Source organism: Schistocerca cancellata, chromosome 2, assembly GCF_023864275.1.
Source record: "Schistocerca cancellata isolate TAMUIC-IGC-003103 chromosome 2, iqSchCanc2.1, whole genome shotgun sequence".
NCBI lineage: Eukaryota > Metazoa > Arthropoda > Insecta > Orthoptera > Acrididae > Schistocerca > Schistocerca cancellata.
The window spans coordinates 1,135,294,152-1,135,316,276 of NC_064627.1; the positions used below are offsets into that span (position 1 = coordinate 1,135,294,152).

The 22,125-nt window shown below is 39.4% G+C and overlaps 1 protein-coding gene across 2 annotated transcripts in view; it reads left to right on the forward strand.

Annotated features, from left to right (window-relative positions):
- Positions 1-20,095, forward strand: part of LOC126163172 (cytosolic endo-beta-N-acetylglucosaminidase) — a 121,354-nt gene extending 101,259 nt beyond the window's left edge. The window contains exons 10-12 of one of the 2 annotated variants that reach the window (XM_049920120.1): positions 7,609-7,758; positions 19,168-19,301; positions 19,845-20,095. In XM_049920120.1, coding sequence (XP_049776077.1) covers positions 7,609-7,758; positions 19,168-19,291 — 274 coding nt within the window. In that variant the 3' untranslated portion in view covers positions 19,292-19,301; positions 19,845-20,095. Of the gene's footprint in view, positions 1-7,608; positions 7,759-19,167; positions 19,302-19,844 lie in introns of those variants that run through there. The other variant, XM_049920121.1, reaches the window with a different exon arrangement.
- The last annotated feature ends 2,030 nt before the right edge of the window (positions 20,096-22,125 follow it).

Genomic DNA, 22,125 nt, shown 5'->3' on the forward strand with positions numbered 1-22,125 from the left:
AATATTAGTCTAGCTTCTTTCTTCATTTGCTGTTTATGAAAACAGCTATTTCTACTGAAGCTCTTATTTCCTGTGGTATTCCGTTATAAATCACTGTTTTCTTCTAAATCTTTCAAGCCCTTCAGCTTCCTTTCTGCCCCTGTTGTTACAGCTATGTCAGTTTGATTTTCTTAAAGTTTCTTTAATAAAAATCAAATTTTGATGGTAGTGCTTCTTATATTCCATGCCATTATTGTCAGACAATCTATGATTCCGAATCAGTTGTCTTTTTTTTTTAATTTTCTGTCATCATAGTTGTTGACAGTTCACTCATCCAAGACTTCTCTGTGAGGGTTGTCAGTAATAAACCTTGCACCTGTGCCTTGGCTGCATTACGAGTGCTGCACAGTCTGAGTTGCATTCTGGGGCTGCCACTCGTAGGTATCATGACCTGCCTGATATTATTTTCAAGTTAATTGCAGACATACAGTCTCCTCCTCCTCCTCCTCCTCCTCCCCTCTCCCCCTCCCCCTACCCCCTCCATCCCATGTTCTTAATACTGCTAATTGACTTACACCTTTTCAGCTTTTGTATTGTGGCCAGGAGTCATTTAAATCACTGATAGCCTTCACAAAAGGAATCAGATGCATAGACAACTGATATTAAGGAAAATTAAATTAAGAGACATTCTCATTTCATCACAAAAGCAAGAGAGGAATATCAAAATCAGTTTACTTCATCAGAATATTAGGAAGCAAGGACATGAGCTAAAGAGTAAAGATGAGACTGAGCAATCCGTAGGTTCTACATGATATTTTACTAGCATGACTAGTTTTGGAAACTATTGCTCCATCATCGTGAGTTAGAATCCCCAATGAGAAAGGCAGGGCCTGCTATAATACAATGTTAATATTGTAAGACATAACAGTTAGTCTCGGTTAATGGCTGCTTACTCAAATGAGTTTCTAAACCATGGGTGTGGGATGGACGGTCCAATCAGTTGCAATAGGCTCTATTTAAATCATGCAAATGTGACATTATGACTTGCAACAGAGAAGGCAATGCTGCAGGTAGGGACATGACTGAGATTTTCAGCACAAATATGAAAGTATACACTTACGCCCCAGAGCTGTCAGAGAAATGCCTCTCTCACCAGCACACAGGGAACTAAATTTGGCATAACAGCTAGAGCGTGGTGCCATGGCTGTTTGGTACATGAACTTGTGTGGATAGTGAAGGAAAGTAAAACCACACTAACAGAACCATCCACTTCCATTAGTATAGAATCCAGAATATAGAAATGAGACAATGCAAAACTTATGATGGTACAACATGAAACAAATTTATACTAAAATAAGAACTATATATTTAGGCAATAAAAATGAGCAATGAAGTGATTGGATCATATTGTATATATTACAGCAGGCTGTAGTGCCTGTAAAGATAAAATGAGACATAAAAGTCTATTTAAAGGCCAAGAGTGGCAAAATCAAAAGCTAGCTCTGTAGTCAGCAAGTATGCTCAAATACAAAACAGGTATAAAACATACAAGTATCGAAATGTGTACTAGATATTTTAAAGTGCACAGCTACATATCAATCAGATATGGATAATAAGCAGTGTAAGCTGTTGTTGTTGTCTTCAGTCGTGAGACTGGTTTGATGCAGCTCTCCATGCTACTCTATCCTGTGCAAGCTTCTTCATCTCCCAGTACCTACTGCAACCTACATCCTTCTGAATCTGTTCAGTGTAAGCTAAGGTGCCTATACGTGAAAGTGTGGTGTCCATTCTTTGGGACATAATCAATAAAATGTTCTGGGCTGTTATGCTGTGGTTGAATCAATTTCACCTTAAAACCCAACATTTCATCCCCATCTGTGGACGAAATTTTCAAGGAGGTCGTAGCTTCTGTGAATGTCTAGTTCATACCGTGGCTTGCTACTGACTAGAGCAAAATTCCGCTTCCACTTGCTTCCATTCAGTGGCATGACGTCAAATGTTTTAAATATATGAGCACAACTGGCTGCCATCTTCTGCTGTTGCTATCTCCCCGTGGTAAAAGATTGGTACACATATTCTTCAGGACAAAAATCCAGATGTCATTCAGTTTCATGCCCCCCTCCTTCCTATTGAAATTCCCCTCTGTACAGCCTTTCATGGTATCCACTTGTGGCTGCCAGTACTTGAGTACTTGGATACAGACAGGTGTGAATTCTAGGGGAAAAGGGGGGCGGGGGGGGGGGGGGGGGAGGGAGTTTCTCAAGTGTCATAACATTCCTACCCCCTGACTAAAAACTCTTTAGTTGAAGCATTTATATTCTTACAAAAAATGATGGGAATATTTGTTTTTTGGAAATAATTTTATTCATTCCTTTACATGTCTGTTATCCCCTTCAAAATGTTCCTCATTAGATATTATACAATTATGCCAGCTCTTCTTCCAATCCTTGTAACATTTATGGAATTCAATCTTTTGGATATCTTTTAGCTCTCACCTTTGTGAATTTTTAATCTCATTTATGCTTATAAAATGGTGACCCTTTGATATTTCCTTTACTTTTACGAATAGAAAAAAGTCAAATGGTGCCATGCCTGGAATATAGATGCTGGGGCATCATTATGGGTTTATTTTCTAAAAATTCATGGACAAGCAACAAAGTTTGAGTAGTTGCATTGTTGTAATGAAAAAGTGGCAAAAAAAAAGAGTTGCTTTTTGGGCTACCTTATGGAGAAAAAAGCTGCTTGGAAGCTGAGAGTCACAAAAATGGCAATGGGTTATAGAACTAACAACATTTGTTTAACACAGAATACTTGTCAGCTGCTGAGGTAAGGGCCTGTTCATGTGGATGGGCTTGCAGTCTAACCAGTCATTTTCCAGCTAGGTAAAGGTGCCCATGCACAGGCTGACCTACCTGCTGCCAACAATAAATCCAACATGACTCTTGAGGGTGCAAGTAGGTCTCTCAAATCGTTTAAAGCTGAGTAAGGGAAGGCAGAAAGGGAGACCATCCACTGAGAAGGAGAAGAAGAAGAAGAAGAAGAAGAAACAGACTTCCCAGATTTAGGTACAAATGACTGAAATAATCAGCATTCTTCTCATGTATGCACTTGTTTAGCAATAGTTTGCATACCAGACTACAATCGTAGTGCTGAGTGAAGCAATATTTCTGTGAACTGCAATTTGTTCGACATTAAACTAAAATATTGTACTATTTACTGATTAAAAAAATTGTTAGTACTGTTGTTGTCATTGTTGTTGATATTATGTTAAAATATTCCACATATATTATGGTATTTAATCAATTTATTATTATTATTATTATTATATTGGAACAGTTTATATCTTTTTGTGCATCTGACATATTTTTGTTAGGTCACTTTCTTGTCTGTTCAATGCATAATTTACATTTGATTCTAAACTAAATTGCTGATGAGCTGCAGACTTGAAAATTTCAATATAGATAGGAACTGGATGACAATTCAATATGAACGCACTATCTTGTCTGTTGTGTGATGAAGGTTAATTTGTGTACCTCTGACATTTCCCCCTGTTCCTATTCCAGTCACAAATGGCTGACAATAGTGTATTGCTTGCACAACTTTTTTTTAAAATGTACAAGTAGTTTCATAGCTATTAAAAATTCACACTTTCAAATTTTCTAGATTATCTGCTTTGGATTAGGAATCTGTATAGGACCAGGAGAAATTATTTTATACTTTTTGGTCTGATTTAAAAACATGGTATATTACAAATTTATTTTTATTTAAATAACTATTAAAATTGTACTCTTCTGTGGCACATTAAAAGTGAGGATGATGGCAACAGCAAAATCGCAAATAGTGACCTGTGGCACTCGCCCCCCACCTCTAACCGAACACTGGATCTGCCCTCAGCTACAGAACGGGACAACTGAAAATTGAGAGGAATGTAAAATAAATCTAAAAAAACTAAAAAATTTGTCAGAAAATTAATCAACAGAGCTGGGATAGATTTATTTCGGAAGTGAAAAACAATATTCATGGCAGACAGGAATTTGCATATAAAATGATGAAGAATGTCAATAAAAATGTAAAAGAATATCAAGAATAGAAATGATAAGTATGACACAGTTACCTGACTATTGTAAGGAACTTCAGACAGCAAGAGATGATATAAATAAAAATCTGGATAAAACTAATATGCATGAAAAAGAGGAAGAGACAACAGCAAATATACCAGAAATGAAGGAATGAGGAGATGCTATATGTTAAATGATAAAAAATAGTAAAACATTGAACGCCAATGGAATTCACACAGGCCTGATTAAATATTCATCTCCCGCTCTGAAATCCAGATTTCTTAACTGTATTAACAGATACTGGACAATTGAGAAAATACCAGAGGATTGAAAATTAGCTACAATAATACCTATTCACAAAAAATTAGGCAGAAATAATTGCATAAACTGTAGTGGCATACAGTTGCTAAATATTGGCTATAAAATATATTCTAAAACTGTAGCAAGAAACTAGAAGTAACTGTTGAATATATTCTGTTAGAAGAGCCTATGGGCTTTAGGAAAGGTAGATCATCTGCAGACATATTCCCTATTAAACAGATAGTTGAGAAACACAGTCTGTTTAGTAGAAAGGTACTTTTACTGTTCACAGACTACATGAAAGATTTTGATAAAATACATAGAGACAAACTGTGGGAGATATTGTACACCAGAGGAATATATGTCCAAAAAATTAAAGGTACTAGAAAGTATGTACCAAGGATCAGAAACTGCCATTGCAGGAAATGGAAAATCGAAGACAAGGGCAAATTTTGAGTTAAGACAAGGATGTAGTGTGTCTCTGATTCTTTTTAATATTTTTATTGATGATTTGTGAGGCAATTGACAATTAAATTAAGTTTTCATAGTTATGATGTCAACAAAAGGAATTGTTCTGCAACATTACTCTCTGCTATTGATCGATTGTAATTGCTGGTAGCAAAACACACTCCAAACAGTTGATTATATTTTATCCATAACAGCTAAGTTTTATAATCTATTACTATCTCAAAAGGAGAAAAAAGTGATGCCTTTTAGAGGAAATGATCAGAAAATGGAAAGAGGAAAATTGTACAACTTCTTATTAAACACTGACTCATTTGTGGCAGAAATGAACATATGAAAGAAAGCCGAAAGATTTAATTCCATTAAAGTAACAACCTGTAGAAGTAAGACAAAAACTCTATGTAAATTCCACAATATGATGTCAGTGCCAGCCATGACATATGGAAGTGAATTGTGGCCTGTAACATAAAGAAATAAACAAATAGTGCAAGAATTGAAGATGTAATTCGTAGAAATAACTTGAGTGTGCACTATCTGACAGGAGGAGGAATGTTGACACGAGAAAGCAATTGGGAGGAAAAGCTTAAATGAGCAAATTAAGCAACACAGGAGCAACTGGAAAGGTCATAGCCCAAGAATGGAAGATTATAGAAATCCAAAATTAAGATAAATTGTTACCCAATGTGCAGAAGATCCTTAAGAAGACTGAGAAAAGGTGGAAAGATCAGTAATTTCAATCAAGAAGGTGTAACAAACAAATTCTGAAAGAAGAAGAATACCTGCCTAACCACAAAAATTGTATTTGCCCCCCCCCCCCCCCCCCACCACCCATTTCCTCAGTTCCACTCATTTTATTTACGAGGGCTGTCCACAAAGTACATTATGTTTTGGAATTAAAAATAAATTAAGTATTGGAATTTTTTTTGTTATACACAGATGAAAGCCACACTTAAATACTACTTTTCTACATAGTTTCCATTTAAATTAAGGCACTTATCGTAGCGATGGACGAGCTTGGAAATTCCTTCGTCATAAAATTCGTCCGCCTGCACCTTCAACCACGTGGTTACCACTTCTTCATTGCTGGGAATAAATGGAAGTCGCTCGGTGCCAGGTCGGGACTGTACAGCGGATGAGGAAACAACTCCCACTTAAAAGATTCGAGAACTTCACAAGTGCAATTTGCCGTGTGGGCCCGGGCATTGTCATGAATCAGCAAGATCTTTTAGCCCAACTTTTGCCTGCACTTGTTTTGTATTGCTCTTCTGAGGTTGGGCAGAGTTTGGCAATACCTTTGAGAGTTTATTGTAGTGCCTCTTTCCAGGAAATCCACAAAAATCACACCTTTTCTGTGCCAAAAGAGGTAACCACATGGATGAAGGCGCAGGCGGCCGAATTTTACGACGAAGGAATTTCCAAGCTCCTCCATTGCTACAATAAGTGCCTTAATTTAAATGGCAAATATGTAGAAAAGTAGTATTTAAGTGTGGCTTTCATCTGTATATAATAAAAAAAATTTCCAATACTTTATTTATTTTTAATTCCAAAACGTAATGTACTTTGTGGATAGCCCTCGTAATTTTTTTCACTCTTCTTTATCTTCTGATAACATCTAATTGCCTTGGTATGTATATATTCTAGTCCTCTATTAGTCTATCTCTTATCCTCTCCTTCACCTCTCTCTGTCCATCTCCTCCTCCTCCCCCCCTCTCTGTGTCCATCTGTTCCTGCCCCCCCCCCCCCTCTCTCTCTCTCTCTCTCTCTCTCTCTCTCTCTCTCTCTCTCTCTATCTCCACCTCCATCTTCTCTTGCCCTTCTCTGCCCATCTCCTGCTGCTCCTCTCTGATTGTCTCCTCCTCTCCGCTCTCTTTGACAATCTACTCCTTTTCTCTTTCTGTCCAGTTCCTCCCCACACCTCTTTGTCCATCTCCTTCTCCCCCCTTCTTTCCCCATGTTACCACCCCCAACCAAGCAAGAGGTTACTGATTCTTACCCACACAGTATTTTTTGGATGTAGTAAGTGAAATGTGTACCCTGTTTGGTTGAAATCGATGCAGGGGCTTGGAAGGAACTTTTTACCATTGGCTTTGCTGGTGTATTCATGTGTCACATATATTTCACCTGTATGTAATATGTTGCACACTTCCAACCTGCAGCTCTGTATTTATGATAGCATATCTCCTGAACCCCGTATGTGTTGTACAATGACATATTTTTGCAATTACATTCAATGGTATATGTGAATACTGTCTGAAAAATGTGTTGTAGTAAAGAAGTAATAAATTGGGAGGTCATGTGTGATGCAGCAATTTTCTTGCATGAGCAGTGAAAATGTCATAAGTGATAAACTTTTTTCTCTTTCATCATTTTGTAGGGGTGGAGGGGAAGGAGGGGGTGCAGTATCAGCAATGAAAAGTCTATAAAGGTTTGAAATTACATGTAAATCTGGTTGCAAGTCACCGAGTGCTTTCAATCTGAAATATTGGATGAATATAGCCTGGCTATTTGTGTATTGTGAGCTTCACGTCATTTTCACCCCTACCTTTTGAGAGAAAGGTGGAGTGGTGGTTCTTTTCAGATGGTAAGTGGTGTACAGTGTGTACCAAGTTTGGCTGAAATTGATCTGTGGTTAAGGAGGAAACATAGAACAGACTGACATATTTCCACCTTTGTGATATGTACAGATTCAAAGATTAGAGGCAATGGGCACCGTTATCTATCAGAGAAAGAATTTTGTAAGGCATTTACTGTTAGCTGGCGTTTTTGCTGATTTTTTATTTTATTTATTTGTTTGTTTATTTTCTAGCATGAAAGAATTATTGGATACTTATACATCATCTCCTGGTGATGAGGGTGTGTATCCGTACCCACAACCAGACATTTTAAATAAAGAAATATTTGAGCTTTATGGCAGATACTTACCGAAACCTGCTGAAAACAGTGGCTGGAGAATCAAGTAAGTATTGTGAAGTGCTGAGGAGCAGTATGTTTACAGAAAAGAATGTAAAATATTAGTATAATACTCTAGTAGAGTTCAATCTATAATTACCTCATTCTCATTGGGATGTTATAGCAGAAACTTCCAACCATACAGCCTTGTTTCCTAGTGGAGGAAGACTTAATATGGCTCAAGGAATAGGAAGTCAGCATTAAAAATACTCTGTCCATGATATTCCACTGTAAATCAAAAACAGAAAACATTTGATTGATCATAAGTGCTTGAAGTGACATTCCATTATGTATTATGATGACTTCATTGTTACAAGGGGCATTCAATAAGTAATGCAACACATTTTTTTCTGAAAGCTGCAAAGCCATACTTTTGAACATAATCTCTGTCTAATGTGATGGCCTTATGCCACCTTACTGAGGGGACCTGTATGCCCACATGGCATCACTTTACTGGTCGATGTCAGAGCCCATGGCTTGCTGCATCAATAACCTCCCATCATACACGTACTGCTTCCCGTGGAGAGCACCTTTCATTGGTCCAAACAGATGGAAGTCAGCAGGTGCGAGATCTGGATTATGGTATGGATGAGGAAGAACAGTCCAGTGAAGTTTTATGAGCTCCTCACTGGTGCATAGACTTACATGAGGCCCTATGTGAGTCCGCAGCTCGTGGTCGTGTGGTAGCATTCTCGCTTCCCACGCCCGGGTTTCCGGGTTCGATTCCCAGCGGGGTCAGGGATTTTCTCTGCCTCGTGATGACTGGGTGTTGCGTGATGTCCTTAGGTTAGTTAGGTTTAAGTAGTTCTAAGTTCTAGGGGACTGATGACCAAAGATGGTAAGTCCCATAGTGCTCAGAGCCATTTCAACCATTTTTGAGCCCTATGTGATCACGGAGAAGGAGAAGTATGTTTGTATTTTTGTGGTGATAACCACACTGAAGTTGTTTCTTCAGTTTCCTGAGGGTAGCACCATACACTTCAGAGTTTATCGTTGCACTATGATGGAGGACATCAAACAGAATAACTGCTTCAGAGTCCTAGAAGACTGTCACCATGACTTAACATGCCGAGGATGCAGCTTTTAACTTTTTCTTTGGAGGAGAGATGGTGTGGTGCCACTCTATGGATTTCCATTTTGTTCCGGTTTGAAGTGATGAATCAATGTTTCATCATCTTTGATTATGTTCATCAAAAAATGTCATTAATAGCATCGTAATATGAAGAATTTGTTTACAGATGTTCCTTCATTGTTCTTTATGGTTTTCTGTTGATTGATGAGAAAGGCAGGGGGCACATGGTTTTACGTACCCCAACTGGTGCATGAGAATATCAGCACTACCAACAGAGACACCCAGTTGTGCAGCAAGATGTTTGATTGTGATCCATTGATCAATTTGAATGAGAGTGCTCACAAGTTCCAGGTTAACAGCTTTCTGTGGCCAGCCAGCACTCGGGAGATCGGTGAGGTTTGCACGACATTGGTGCAGTGATGACAGGCACCACTCCCAATGACTCACCATGCTTTTGTTCACTGCCAAGTCTCCATAAACATTTTGCAAGCCTCTAAATATCTCTGATGCTCTGGTTTTCCACTAAAAGAGACTCAATGATGACTACATCTTCAACTTTTGTAGTCCTGTCATTATCATTTCCATTTAATATTACAGTATGTTGATTATTTTTACTTTTGGACCATCTAACGACTGATTGAAATGTAATTTTCGTGCCATACATGTTTCACTTTTATTCTGTGCAAGGCATCTTCAGTGGCGGGTTTCATCAGTGTTGTTCTACAAGTTGTGTTTTTGTTCCATTTTTGGCACTGTTCCTATGCTGTGAAGTCTGAAAAACAAAATTTCAGATGGTAATCATAAGGAGAACAGTGCCAAAAATGGAACAAAAACAAAACATGTAGTACAACATTGATGAAACCTACCACTGAACATGCCATGCAAAGAATAAAAACAAAATTAATATAGCATGGAAATTGTTATATTCAGTGGTAATGAGATGGTCCAAAAGCAAAAATTATCAACACAGCGTAAAATCAATGATAGCTGTGTACTTGGAACACACCTCTGTTACAAATGGCATTTTGAGGCTATGTGTGGAGCCACCGCCTGTCAGAACTTCATGAAACTATAGGGGCTGAAGCAGGATTATTCCAAAATGGCCAACAACAAATTCTGCATTTTTTTCCACCAAAATGGGCAAAGAAAAGAAAGGTGTTGCACTACTTATGGAGTGCCCCTTGTAAATGTAACCTGATATCTGTGATTGAAACCAACAGCAATAAAATCATGAAAATGATTGTTTCTTAAATGTGACCAGAAATAATTTTATCATATGTGGTAGTGGTGCAAATAATTTTTTGGGTATTTTTTTGCTTTTGCTGTCTTGTGGGCCCCTACCACCATGGCACAGTGCATCCCCAGGTTGCGGATAGGGGCCTTCAGATGTGAAGGGTAGCTGTGAATACAAAAAAATAAGCAGTCGCGGACAGCCGGTGGGGAGCAGGCGATGGCGTGATGAACCATCCCTGTTTCTTCTTCTCTTACTATCAAATCTATCCATCAAGAATCAGCAACATTAATGGTCATGGGTCCCTTTGAAGTAAAATATTCCAGAGGTAAACTAGGTTCCCATTCGGATCTCCGGGCAGAACCTACTTTGAAGAGATTCAGGTCGAAAGGAACTTTCAGGTTGGGAACATGGAACGTTAAAAGTTTGAACAGGCCAGGAACGTTCCAGACATTATTAGACGAATTAGATAGATACAATGTAGACATTACAGCTATTCAAGAAACTCGGTGGCAGGGGGAGGGGAGCATAAAGAGGGGTAACTATGCATTTTTCTATGGAAGTGCGGATACTCACAGTTTTGGAACAGGTTTCTCAGTACAGAGAAAAGTGCTTCAGCAATCAGAGATATAAGGTTCATTAGTGACCGACTATCAGTTATAGTGTTGTCCGGCAGGTGGAATAGACTAGTAGTAATTAATGTACACGCACCAACTGAGGACACTGAAGAGGTTGTTAAAGACGGCTTTTATGAAGAACTAGATCAATTGTGGGATGAGTTCTCCTCGTATGATACAAAATTAATCATAGGTGATTTTAATGCGAAGACAGGGAAGGAGGAAGCATTCCGGCCTACAATTGGGAAAGAAAGTTTGCGTAACATTTCGAATGATAAGGGCACAAGGGTGGTTAATTTTGCTGTTTCAAAAGACATGATTGTTGAGAGCACATATTTCAAAAGGAAGGACATTCATAAAGCAACTTGGGTCTCTCCGGATGGACGCACCCGAAACCAAATTGATCATGTTCTTGTAGATCGGAGATGGCACTCTAGTATAGAAAATGTTAGGACTTTTCTCCTAGTTGCCAAAATTCACCAACGGCTATCTACAGCAACATCAAGGTGTCACAATGCAGAACTTGTTAGGTTCGACACTGACAAGCTAAATGATGAAAACTTTAGAAGAAGGTACACGATAGAATTTTCAAATAGGTTTGATGCTCTCAGGACACACAAAGATCAAGACAAGGATGTAAATAAATAGTGGATCACTGTGAGGAATAATATCAAAGAGGCAGCGAAATTCACAATAGGTACAATTAAGAAGAACAGGAGGAAACTGTGGTTTGATGAGGAATGCAAGAAATTGGTAGAGGAAAGGAGAAAAGCGCGATTAGATTGGGATAGAGTGGGAGACGGAAAACGAGATGAGTTCTTGAACTCGAGAAGGGAAGCTGGTCGTAGGCTACAGGCAAAGAAAAGGGATTATTTGAACAATCAGATTACAAAAATGGAAACAAACAGTGAAACAAAAAACATTAGGGAACTTTACCTAGACATAAATGGGTATAGGAAGGGCTTCAAGGCTAGGACAAATGCACTTCGAGGGGATGCCGGGGGAATACTGACAGACCCAAGTGCTATATTAAGTAAATGGGGGGGCGTATTTTGAGCATCTATTAAATGTAGACCAGGAAGCAGGAAATTAGCAGGCGTACGAAATACATACAGCAGAACCCCAGATACTTGAGCCAACGGTAAAGGAAGTAAGAGATGCAATCAACAAACTGAAAAACCATAAAGCACCAGGATCAGATTGCACAACTGCAGAATTAGTCAAAAATGGGGGACAGAAATTGGTGGAAGTAGTCCACAAAGTGATAACTAAAGTATGGAACTCAGAGATGATACCTGAAGAGTGGCAGGAGTCGATTCTGATCCCAATTTTTAAGAAAGGCAACAAAATGGATTGTAGTAATTATAGAGGGATATCGCTATTACCAGAAGTTCCAAAATTTTCTCGAATATTCTGGTAAGCAGGCTTACACCATATGCAGATGAAATTTTGGGGGATTACCAAGCCGGCTTTCGGAGGAACAGATCAAATATTCACCCTGCGTCAAATTTTGGAAAAGAAATGGGAATACAATAAACCAGTTCATAATCTTTTCATAGATTTTACAAAAGCATATGATTCAGTATTGCAATCAGAATTGTACAGAATTCTTTTGGAACTTGGAATACCAAAGAAGTATGTTAGACTTATAGAAGTGAGTTTGAAAAACACAAAAGGTAGAGTACGCGTGAGGAAATTGGAGTCAGAAGAATTTGTAATAAAGAACGGACCTAAGTGGAGAGATGCCCTGTCTCCACTACTTTTTAATTTAGTCCTAGAATATATTGTACGAATGGCAGCAGATAATTCAGAGGGTGTGGAATTAAATGGAAATATTAAGATATTAGGGTATGCAGATGATCTAAACATCATTAGCGATAGGAAAGAATGTGTAACAGCAAATGCGAATGCGTTAATCAAGGCTACTGATGATGTAGGTCTAAGGATAAGTGAAGACAAAACTAAATACCTGGTTACTACTAGAATGCCAACAGCAGTAGATCAGGAAATGTTAAGAGTTGGAGAAATGCAGTTTGAAAAAGCGAACACATTTAAGTATCTGGGCGTGTACATCACCTCGAGAAATGAGATTGAATCCGAACTGAAGAAGAGATTACGGGCGGGAAATGCGTGCTACTTCTCACTGAATAGATTACTTTCATCACGGATATTGTCTAGGAATTTAAAGATTAGAATATACAAAACTATTATTCTACCAATTAAGCTGTATGGGTGTGAGACTTGGTCTCTCACTGTGCAAAATGAAAAGCCGTTTAGAGTATTTGAAAACAAAATTTTGAGGAAAATTTTTGGAGCAAAAAGGGATGACATTAGCGGAGAGTGGCGGAAACTGCATAACGAAGAGGTTCACGAACTCTATTCAAGCCCTGACATAATCAGTATTATTAAATCACGTAGGCTGCGATGGGCGGGTCACATAGCTCGAATGGATGAGGACAGGGCAGCGCGCAGAGTACTAGTAGGGCACCTAGAGGGAAAACGTCCTGTGGGGACACCGAGGCGTAGATGGGAGGACAATGTGAAGGCCAATTTGAGGAGCCTAGGTATTGAAGGGGAATGGAAGGAAATAGCCCAAGACAGGGACTGATGGCGAAAATACGTTGCTGCGGTAATGGACTCTGGAGTCCGGTATGACCAGTGAGTAAGTAATTTTTTTGCTTTTGACAAATGATATGTTTCTGTTTATCCAACTTGACTGATTCCATTTTTACATACAATATTGTGATAATAGACCTAACTTTAACTTCTACCTCTTGTAAACAATGATCTAATGTATACTACATCTTTATGTTTCTATCTAGTTTATTTAATGGTAATATAATAATGTATGGAAAGTTCTGGTTGAGAATTATGAATTATTTAGGAATAAGGGAGATGTCTCACCTAAAGGTGGAAACTCAGTGTTGTGGATAGGTACACAAATGACAGGTACAGAGCTTGGCTAGCTTTCAGAGTGCACTTCCTTTTTCAAGCTTGTGTGAGAAACATGCACACAGACACATACACACTCACTCACTCACATGCACATGCCTGTCTCCCTACATTGTGCTCAACCAACTGCCAGATCTTTCCTGGCCCACGATGAATATACTGGGGTGAGGTGGTGTTCAGTGGGGTGAGGGATTGCGAGAGGTGGAAGGCAGGACAGGGGTTGGGGAAAGCGGCTTGTGGAAGAGTGGGGAGGCATCTGTGAGCTGGCTAGAGGTGCAAGTAGAGGGGGCAGGCAGCAGACTGCTGGTATACGATTTCATAGTGCAGGGCTTGAGATAACAGCACATAACTAGCTGATGTGGGGACACAAACTGGGTGGGGTTGCTGTGGTAGGGAATGGTGTGCATGTGCTCACACACACACACACACACACACACACACACACACACACACACTATTGGGTGAGCTACCATCTGTGCAGCTCAGAAAAGCTGGTGGTCATGGGGAGGATTCAGGTGGCATCGGTTGTGAAGCAGCCATTGAAATCTCATATGATGTTGTGCTCTGCTGCATGTTGTGTCTCTGAGTGGCCCACCTTGGTTTTGGCAACAGTTGTGCAGTGGCCATTCATTCTAATTGACAGCTGGTTGGTTGTCATACCAACATAAAACACTGTGCAGTCCTTGCAGCAGAGCTGGCATGGCATATAACATGGCTCCTTTCACAGGTGGCCCGGCCTCTGATGGGGTAGGATAAGAGTGGAGTACGTGATACTGGGTGGGTGGATTGCACAGGTCTTGCGTCTGGGTCTTCCACAGTTGTGTGACACCTGGGGCTGAGGAATGGGGGAGGGGGTGGCATAGGGATGGTCTAGGACATTTTGGAAGTTGGGTGGGCAGTGGAACACCACTTTGGGAGTGGTTGGTAGTATTTTGGATAGGATGTCTCTATTTCAGGCCATGATGACAGATAATCAAAGCCCTGACAAAGGATATGGTTCAGTCATCCCAGTTCAGTGTGTTACTGAGTGACAACGAGGGTGCTTCTTGTGATTTGTTCTTGGAATGCATTTGAGGATCATGTGTATGGGAGGATCTGGCACAGAAGATATGTTTGTGAATTAGATTAGAGGTATTCCTGTTGGCGAAGGCCTTTGTGAGGCTTTCAATATATTGGGTAAGGAAGTTATCATCACTGCAGATGCAGCTACCATGGGTGGCCAGGCTGTATGAGAAGGATTTCTTGATGTGGAGGGGTTGGCAGCTGTCAAAGTGCAAAGTGCAGTGATTGGTGAGTTTGATGTGGACCAAGGTGTGGATCGAGCCACCTGACAGGACGAGATGCAGATCTAGCAAGATGGCACAATGGGTGGAGGAGCACCAGGTGAAGTGGATGGTAGAGAAAGTGTTGAGGTTGTGAGGTAATGAGGATAAGATGTCCTGGTGTGGATCCACATTATAAAGAGGTCATCAACAAACCTGAACCAGACCAGCAGTTTGGTGTTTTGGGAAGCTAGAAATGTTTCCCCTAGTAGATGATGAAGATGGCATGGGAGGGTGCCCATGGTTGTGCTACAAATTTGTGTGTATACCTTCCAACATAACCTCCCGTCCCTGCTGAAATCCTTAGGCCCTGCTAAGAACCTCTCCCCTGATTTCATCTCCCTACTCACCCCAACAACAGCACACATCCCATCTTCTACCTCCTTCCCAAAAATCCATAAACCTAACAATCCTGGGCACCCTATTGAGCCTGATTATAGTGCCCGCACTAAAAGAATCTCAGTCCTTGTCAATAAACATTTCCAAGCATTTGTCTTAAACCTAGCCTCCCACATTAAAGATGCCAACCACTTCCTCAACCAGCTCTCCACCATTCCCGCACCTTCCCTACCAGATTCATACTCGTCTCTGTTGATGCAACCTCCCTATACGCCATCCCTAATGCCCATGGCCTTGCTGTGATTGAATACTACCTCTCCCAATGTCCTGCAGATTCCAAACCCACCACTTCATTTCTCGTACACCAGACCAATTGCGTCCTAACCCATAACTACTTCACCTTTGAGGAGAAGGTATAGAAAAAAAATTCATGGCGCAGCCATGGGCACCCACATGGCACCCTCTTAAGCCAACCTCTTCGTGGGCCATGTAGAGGAAACATTCCTAGCTTCCCAAAACCCCAAACTAATGGTCTGATGACATCTTTTATAATCTGGACCCAAGGTCAGCATGCCTTATTCTCATTCCTCCCCAACCTCAACACCTTCCCTCCCATCCACTTCAGCTGGTCCTCCTCTACCAATCATATCACCTTCCTAGATGTCGATCTCCTCCTCTCAGATGGCTCCATCCACACCTTGGCCAACATTAGACCCACCAATCATCAACAGTATCTGCACTTTGATAGCTGCAACCCCTTCTACACCAAAAAAATCCCTCCCACACAGCCTGACTACCCATCGTTGATGTATCTGCAGTGATGAAAACTCCCTCACCGAGTGTGCTGAAAGCCTCACAAAGGCCTTTGAAGACAGGCAATACCCTCCAGAAATAATTCACAAGCAGATCTCCCATGCCATATCATCACAAACACCTGATCCTCACATCCATCCCAAGAACCAACAACAAAGAAGCTCCCCCCTGGTCACCCCAAATCACTTGAGACTGGAACAACTGAACCATGTTCTTCATCAGGGGTTTAATTATCTATCATGGTGCCCTGAAATGAGGGGCATTCTACCCAAGATACTTCTATCCCCTCCCAAAGTGGAGTTCTGCTGCCCACTCAACCTCAATGGCATCCTAGCCCATCCCTGTGCCACTCCCAACCCCAGTCCCCTGCCACAGGGATTGTACCATTGTGGAAGACCCATATGCAAGACCTGCCCAATCCACCCACCCAGCACCACCTACTTCAGTCCTGACATAGACTTATCCTACCCCATCAGAAGCCGGTCCACCTGTGAAAGCAGCCATTTTAGATACCAGTTCCACTGCAACCACTTCACAGTGTTTTACATTGGCATGACAACCGACCAGCCATAAAACTGTTGCCAAAAACAAGGTGGATCACCCAGTGGCAGAACATGTAGCAGTGCACAACTTATGAGATTTCAGTGACTGCTTCACAACCTGTACCATCTGGATTCTCCCCACCAGCAGCTTTTCTGAGCTGTGTGGATGGTAACTGTACTAACAGCTTCCATAACCTTCTTGTAACAAACCTAAGATACCGTGCAGCCCTCCCACACCCCCCACCCAATAGTGTGTGTGTGTGTGTGTGTGTGTGTGTGTGTGTGTGTGTGTGTGCAGTAATTATGCCTTTAGTGAGTCACCTTCTTTATTCCTAAATAATTCATAATTTTTAAGTGGTAACAATAACAAATATATTGCATCCATATATACTCCCATTTGACAGGTATGTCACACTCTTACTTTCCTTAAAATGTAGTATCTGTAAAACTTTTGCCATATTTGCAATACTTCAGGTATATGGAATTCAAAGTAATACCTTCCTGCATTCATTTATGACATTGTTTGTACAATATTACTGTATTATTACGTGATTAAAGAGCAATCATTGGAAGCAGTCACATCCATAAAATATGTAACAGTATGCATAGAAAGCAATTTAAAGTGGAACAGCCACATAAAACTAATTGCAGGTAAGGCAATGTCAGACTGACATTTACCGGAAGAATACTCAGGAAATGCAGTCCCCCAACAAAGGAGGTTGCTAACTATACGCTTGTTCGAACAATACTCGAATGTTGCTTATCAGTCTCAGATCGGGTACTACCAGACAGGACTGGGAGAAGAAATACAGAAGATCCAAAGAAGAGCAATGACTTTTTTGCAAGCTTATTTAGAAAGTAGGAAAGTATCATACAGGTGGTCAGCCAAACCCAGTGGCAGACACTGCAAGAGAGACATTTATCATCACACTGCGGTTTCCTGTTAAAATTCTCAGAGAGTACATTCCTAGAAGAGTTAGTCAGTACATTGCTTCCTTGTGCACATATCTTGCAAAAGGACCAAGTAGATAAAATTAAAGAGATTCGAGCTCACATGGATGATTGCTAGCAGTCATTCTTCCCATAAACCATCTCCAACTGGACCAGGAAAAAGGGAAAGTGACAGTGGTACAAAAAGTCCTCTCCACCACACAGTGTAAGGTGGCTTGTAGAGTATGGATGTAGATGTAAATTTTCAGTACACTTCTATTTGTCAGAAAATGACTTCAGCTGCAAGGTTCAGAACCCATCACTTCTGAAAATTTGTGAAACACTGCCTCTTCAGTTAGGTTTTTATCAGTGGGAATAGACTGAAATCAGCATATGCCAGATTGAGGAGCTGGGATGGGTGATCCAGTGTTACATTCTTGGCAAAAGTAAAATTAAACTGCTATGCAAGTACATTGTGAAGCAGAAACACCAGTTTATTCTCTAACCATATTTATGTACTTTGTTACCTTAACACTTTGTAAGCTGTGGATAATGGCTGCATAAAGTCCCATTGTCATAATTTAAACCTCTGAGTTTAATCCATAGTTCAAGACGTGTTTAGCTGATTTACATTTTGTCCACAGTTGTATGGAAAATAACAGTTTCAAATGGCAATCATGATCTTGTCATCAGCCATTTCAGTGGGATTGCTTGCTGTTGACATGCAAACTTCCTTCTGGTAAAGGGACAAAATTTTGGAAAAGATGTAAACAAACTTCATGCTTATTCAAAACTTCATATAATAATTGATCATTTGACATAAGTGTGGTTGGATGTACTGACAAATAGGCTTAGTGTTTTCATCAGTCATGGAAGCAGCCATGTGTCTATTGTAGAGTCATCTGTAGTGCTTGTGGTGTGTTCAATTAACTAATTTTTATTGTCATTTCTCTGTGGTTTTTCATTATCTCATTTAAGTAGGTTCTCCATCTGCAATGACTGAAAATGTTATTTTCATAAGAATATTTAAAAAAAATTAAATGTTGGCACATTTTGTGTTAATGAGCTTTTAAAATCTGACAATGTAAGAATATTGTCAGCCGCAGTTCCAGTTATTTGATAAATGGGAATTGGGGACTTCTTGTAATCTTTCGCTGGTAGACTTCACTTTTAAAAGTGGACTGGGATTTTTGTGTGTGTATTTCATTTTCATATTACAGTATTTTGGGACTCTCACACTGGTCAGGGTATAAGTCCATTACGTAGAAGAAGGTGCATGTGAATCCCGCCCCAGTCATCCCAGTTCCCGTTTCCTGTGGTTTCTCAAGTTCCAGCAGTCTCTCTGTTCCTTGGCTAGGTCCATGGTAATCCCTTTCTCCCTCCTTGCCTAGTTAGCTAATAATGAATCTGTAGCAAGCTCACTGTCCATTTAATGTTAAAACCTTAAAGTATTATTATTATTATTATTATTACACTGTTATACAGAGCTGTGGACAGTTTCTCTTTTTCCATTGTGATAAGTAATTGTAGTGTATCATATGATCATATTCTGGGTTGCTACATACACACTGAATTTTCTTTTACCTTTGATGTTTCAGTCATTATTTATTCCATGTAAATGGAACAATTCTGGAGATAGGAGCAAAGCTCAGAGATCCAGGGACAGAAATACTGTTTGGATATTTGTCACTATACCCATATGGGAGACGTTACCGATTATAGTGTGTTCAAAGTAAGTATGTGCTACAATATTTTGGTGAACATATATCTGTGCTCTTGCAAGTCACTGAATTTAAGTCTACAGAACCATGTGTCATTTAATGTAGAAATTACTAACAAATATGTTTTGATTGGAAAGACAAGTGAGGCATGAATTGAACAAAAAAAAAAAGTGTAGGAAAACAAAAGAAAGTGGAGAAATAATGTAAGCTGCAAGTAAAAGATGTTATTAAAGAGCTTACCACTGAGAACCCAAAAACTTTTATTAATGACTGGTTGCAAATCCAGATACGGATCTTCTTTTGTACCCAGTGCTCAGACTATTATTAGTAAAAGCTGTTGTGTTCCTTACAGTGATTTCATTAATAAGCGCTTCAGGATCACAGTGTTCCGATTTCTTTTCTTTATGTCACTACTCAAGAAGAGAGAAAGAGAGAGGGAGAGAGATGCAGAAAAATATAACTTTTTTAGTGTACAAATTTAATTTTTTTAGAAGCAACTACAGTAGTTTGTTAATTTTAACTAATTAGTCAGTTATTTGTATTTTATGTTCCAGTGATACCAGACATTTTGAGCCCGTAACCAAAGATTTTTGAAAGTAGAAGTAATAGGTAACAAGAAGTCAAGAGAGTAAGAATTATCTGTTGTAACTGTAGTGCTTTATCAGTGACCATAAAATTTTATGAATGGAGAATGCATTGTGAAATATGATGATTATCATATCCTGTACAATTTGGTCTGTAATATTATTATTGTCTTTTCCAATTATTTTGTTGCTGGTCATGAAATATCAAATTATCAATAGTTTATTTTTGTATGTCTTTAAAATTGCCTTTTAATGGCATTTCAACTGTGTGGAACCAACAGGAAGTCAGTTACAAAAAATTAATGATAGTGTCCATGTCTTGAGCGTACTGCAGTTCATATCAGCAAAATATGACATGCTACTGTGACATACATATCAAAAAGTGTGATTTCAATGTAATGGGTAAAAGTGTTGGGGATATAATTTTATAGAGGATAAGAAGAGAGAAGAATACAGTTATTCTTATATTATGAAATATATGCAGTTTGTATTGTATATTTGTTATTGACAGTGAAGTATATTTTATCTTGACTTACAGGTTGTATTAAAAAAGTAAAAAAAGGAAGTTGTTGAGAGATGCTGAGAATCCCCCTAGTCACTAGAAAGATAGTGAGAATCATAGCATTTGCAAACCCTCTTTTGTGATACTGCTTTGCTACATTTCCTCTTCATTCCTTTGTTCTTTCTCCAAATATTGAGACTTCTTAAAGATATACAAGTTTGCAATGTCCACAATAATTTTTTGTAAAAAAGAACACCACTATTGTGTTCTGTAATGTATTTGCTGCTGCTCGTGTTGCTGTTTGGGACATGTTTTGTAAGAAAAATCACATCTGAATTAATCATTATATTCTGTAAATAAAAGGTGAGTTAACGAAATATCTTCAGGAAGACAGAACCAAAGGGATAAAGAGGACCATACTGTACTTATTTTACTTACATAGTTTGAAAATGGGTTACACTAAAATTTTAGAGAGGGTTATGTTCTTTTCTTTCATATTTTTTTAGCTGCCTCTTACATTACTTCAAGAGGTCCACCCCTGGTCTAGGGTAGTGTCTTTGACTGCTAATCAAAACATCCTAGGTACCTTGTTTGAACTCTGTCACTGCTTAAATTTTGAATAAAGGTCCTCAGCAATGACAGCCAAAGACTTCCAGCATAATAAGTCACACTCATTCTGCCATTGGCCTTGTCAGACACAACTGAGGACTGATCAGAATTTTAGGCCACACTCTTGCCCGTGGGGTGGGTAACTGCCCCCTAAAGGCAGAGGAATCAGTAATGATCAAAAACATGAGGATACAGAAGACAGTGGAATCCACTACATTAAAGACACAATGTGTGTCCACAGCACATGTTGCTTGTAATTGAAAAAGTGTCATGGTCGCTCCATTGGCAATAAATTCTAGATTGGCCCACTTTTTGGAGGCCCAGGAGGGAACAGACAAGGGGAAGGTGACATGAGAAAAAGATGGAATAACCAATGACGGGATAACATTGTACAAGTGAGAGCATAGGGTTCAGAAAAGACCCTTTTTTATGGCAGGGAGGACAGAAAGAAACCAAGTTTTAAGAGCGGTTAGGACTGAGACAAACGTTCGGTTTGAGAAAGAAACCGAAAAACATAATTCTAGCTTATTACATCAGCATAAACAGCTATTGGGTAAGAATGTTCAACAATCAGCAGAAATTTCAGCTCTACCCAATTTTAACTCAGTCAAAGGGAAATGTCAGCTGTCTTTTTGCATAAAAATATTTGAGGGCTGAGAAATAAAATTAATGAATTAATTATCTGCATAGATGAATTCAAGTACTCAAACCCAGCTGACATAATTTGCCTTTCTGGACATCATGTGACAGAACTTTTTAAGTGTTACAGGATTTAGGTTAGCATCTCACTTTTGTAGAACAGAAATGGAGAAAGGAGTTGCCACATTCACCAGGAACTGTCATAAATTTAAGAACATAGACAGTCATAAATTTTGCTTGGAACAGGATATGGAAGCATGTGCAACAGAAGTAGATTTTCACAAGAGATCCTTCATAATATTAAGTGTATATTGAGCACCTGCAGGTAACTTTAATCTGTTCGTAAACCACCTTGAAGCTGTACTGGCTCATTTAACAACCAAAAACAAAGAAATAGTGGTTGCTGGTGACTTCAGTGTAGATTTCCTTACAGACTGTCCCAATAAGAACTTATCTGAGTTAATAACACTATCAATCAACTTAATTCCCACTGTAAAGTTT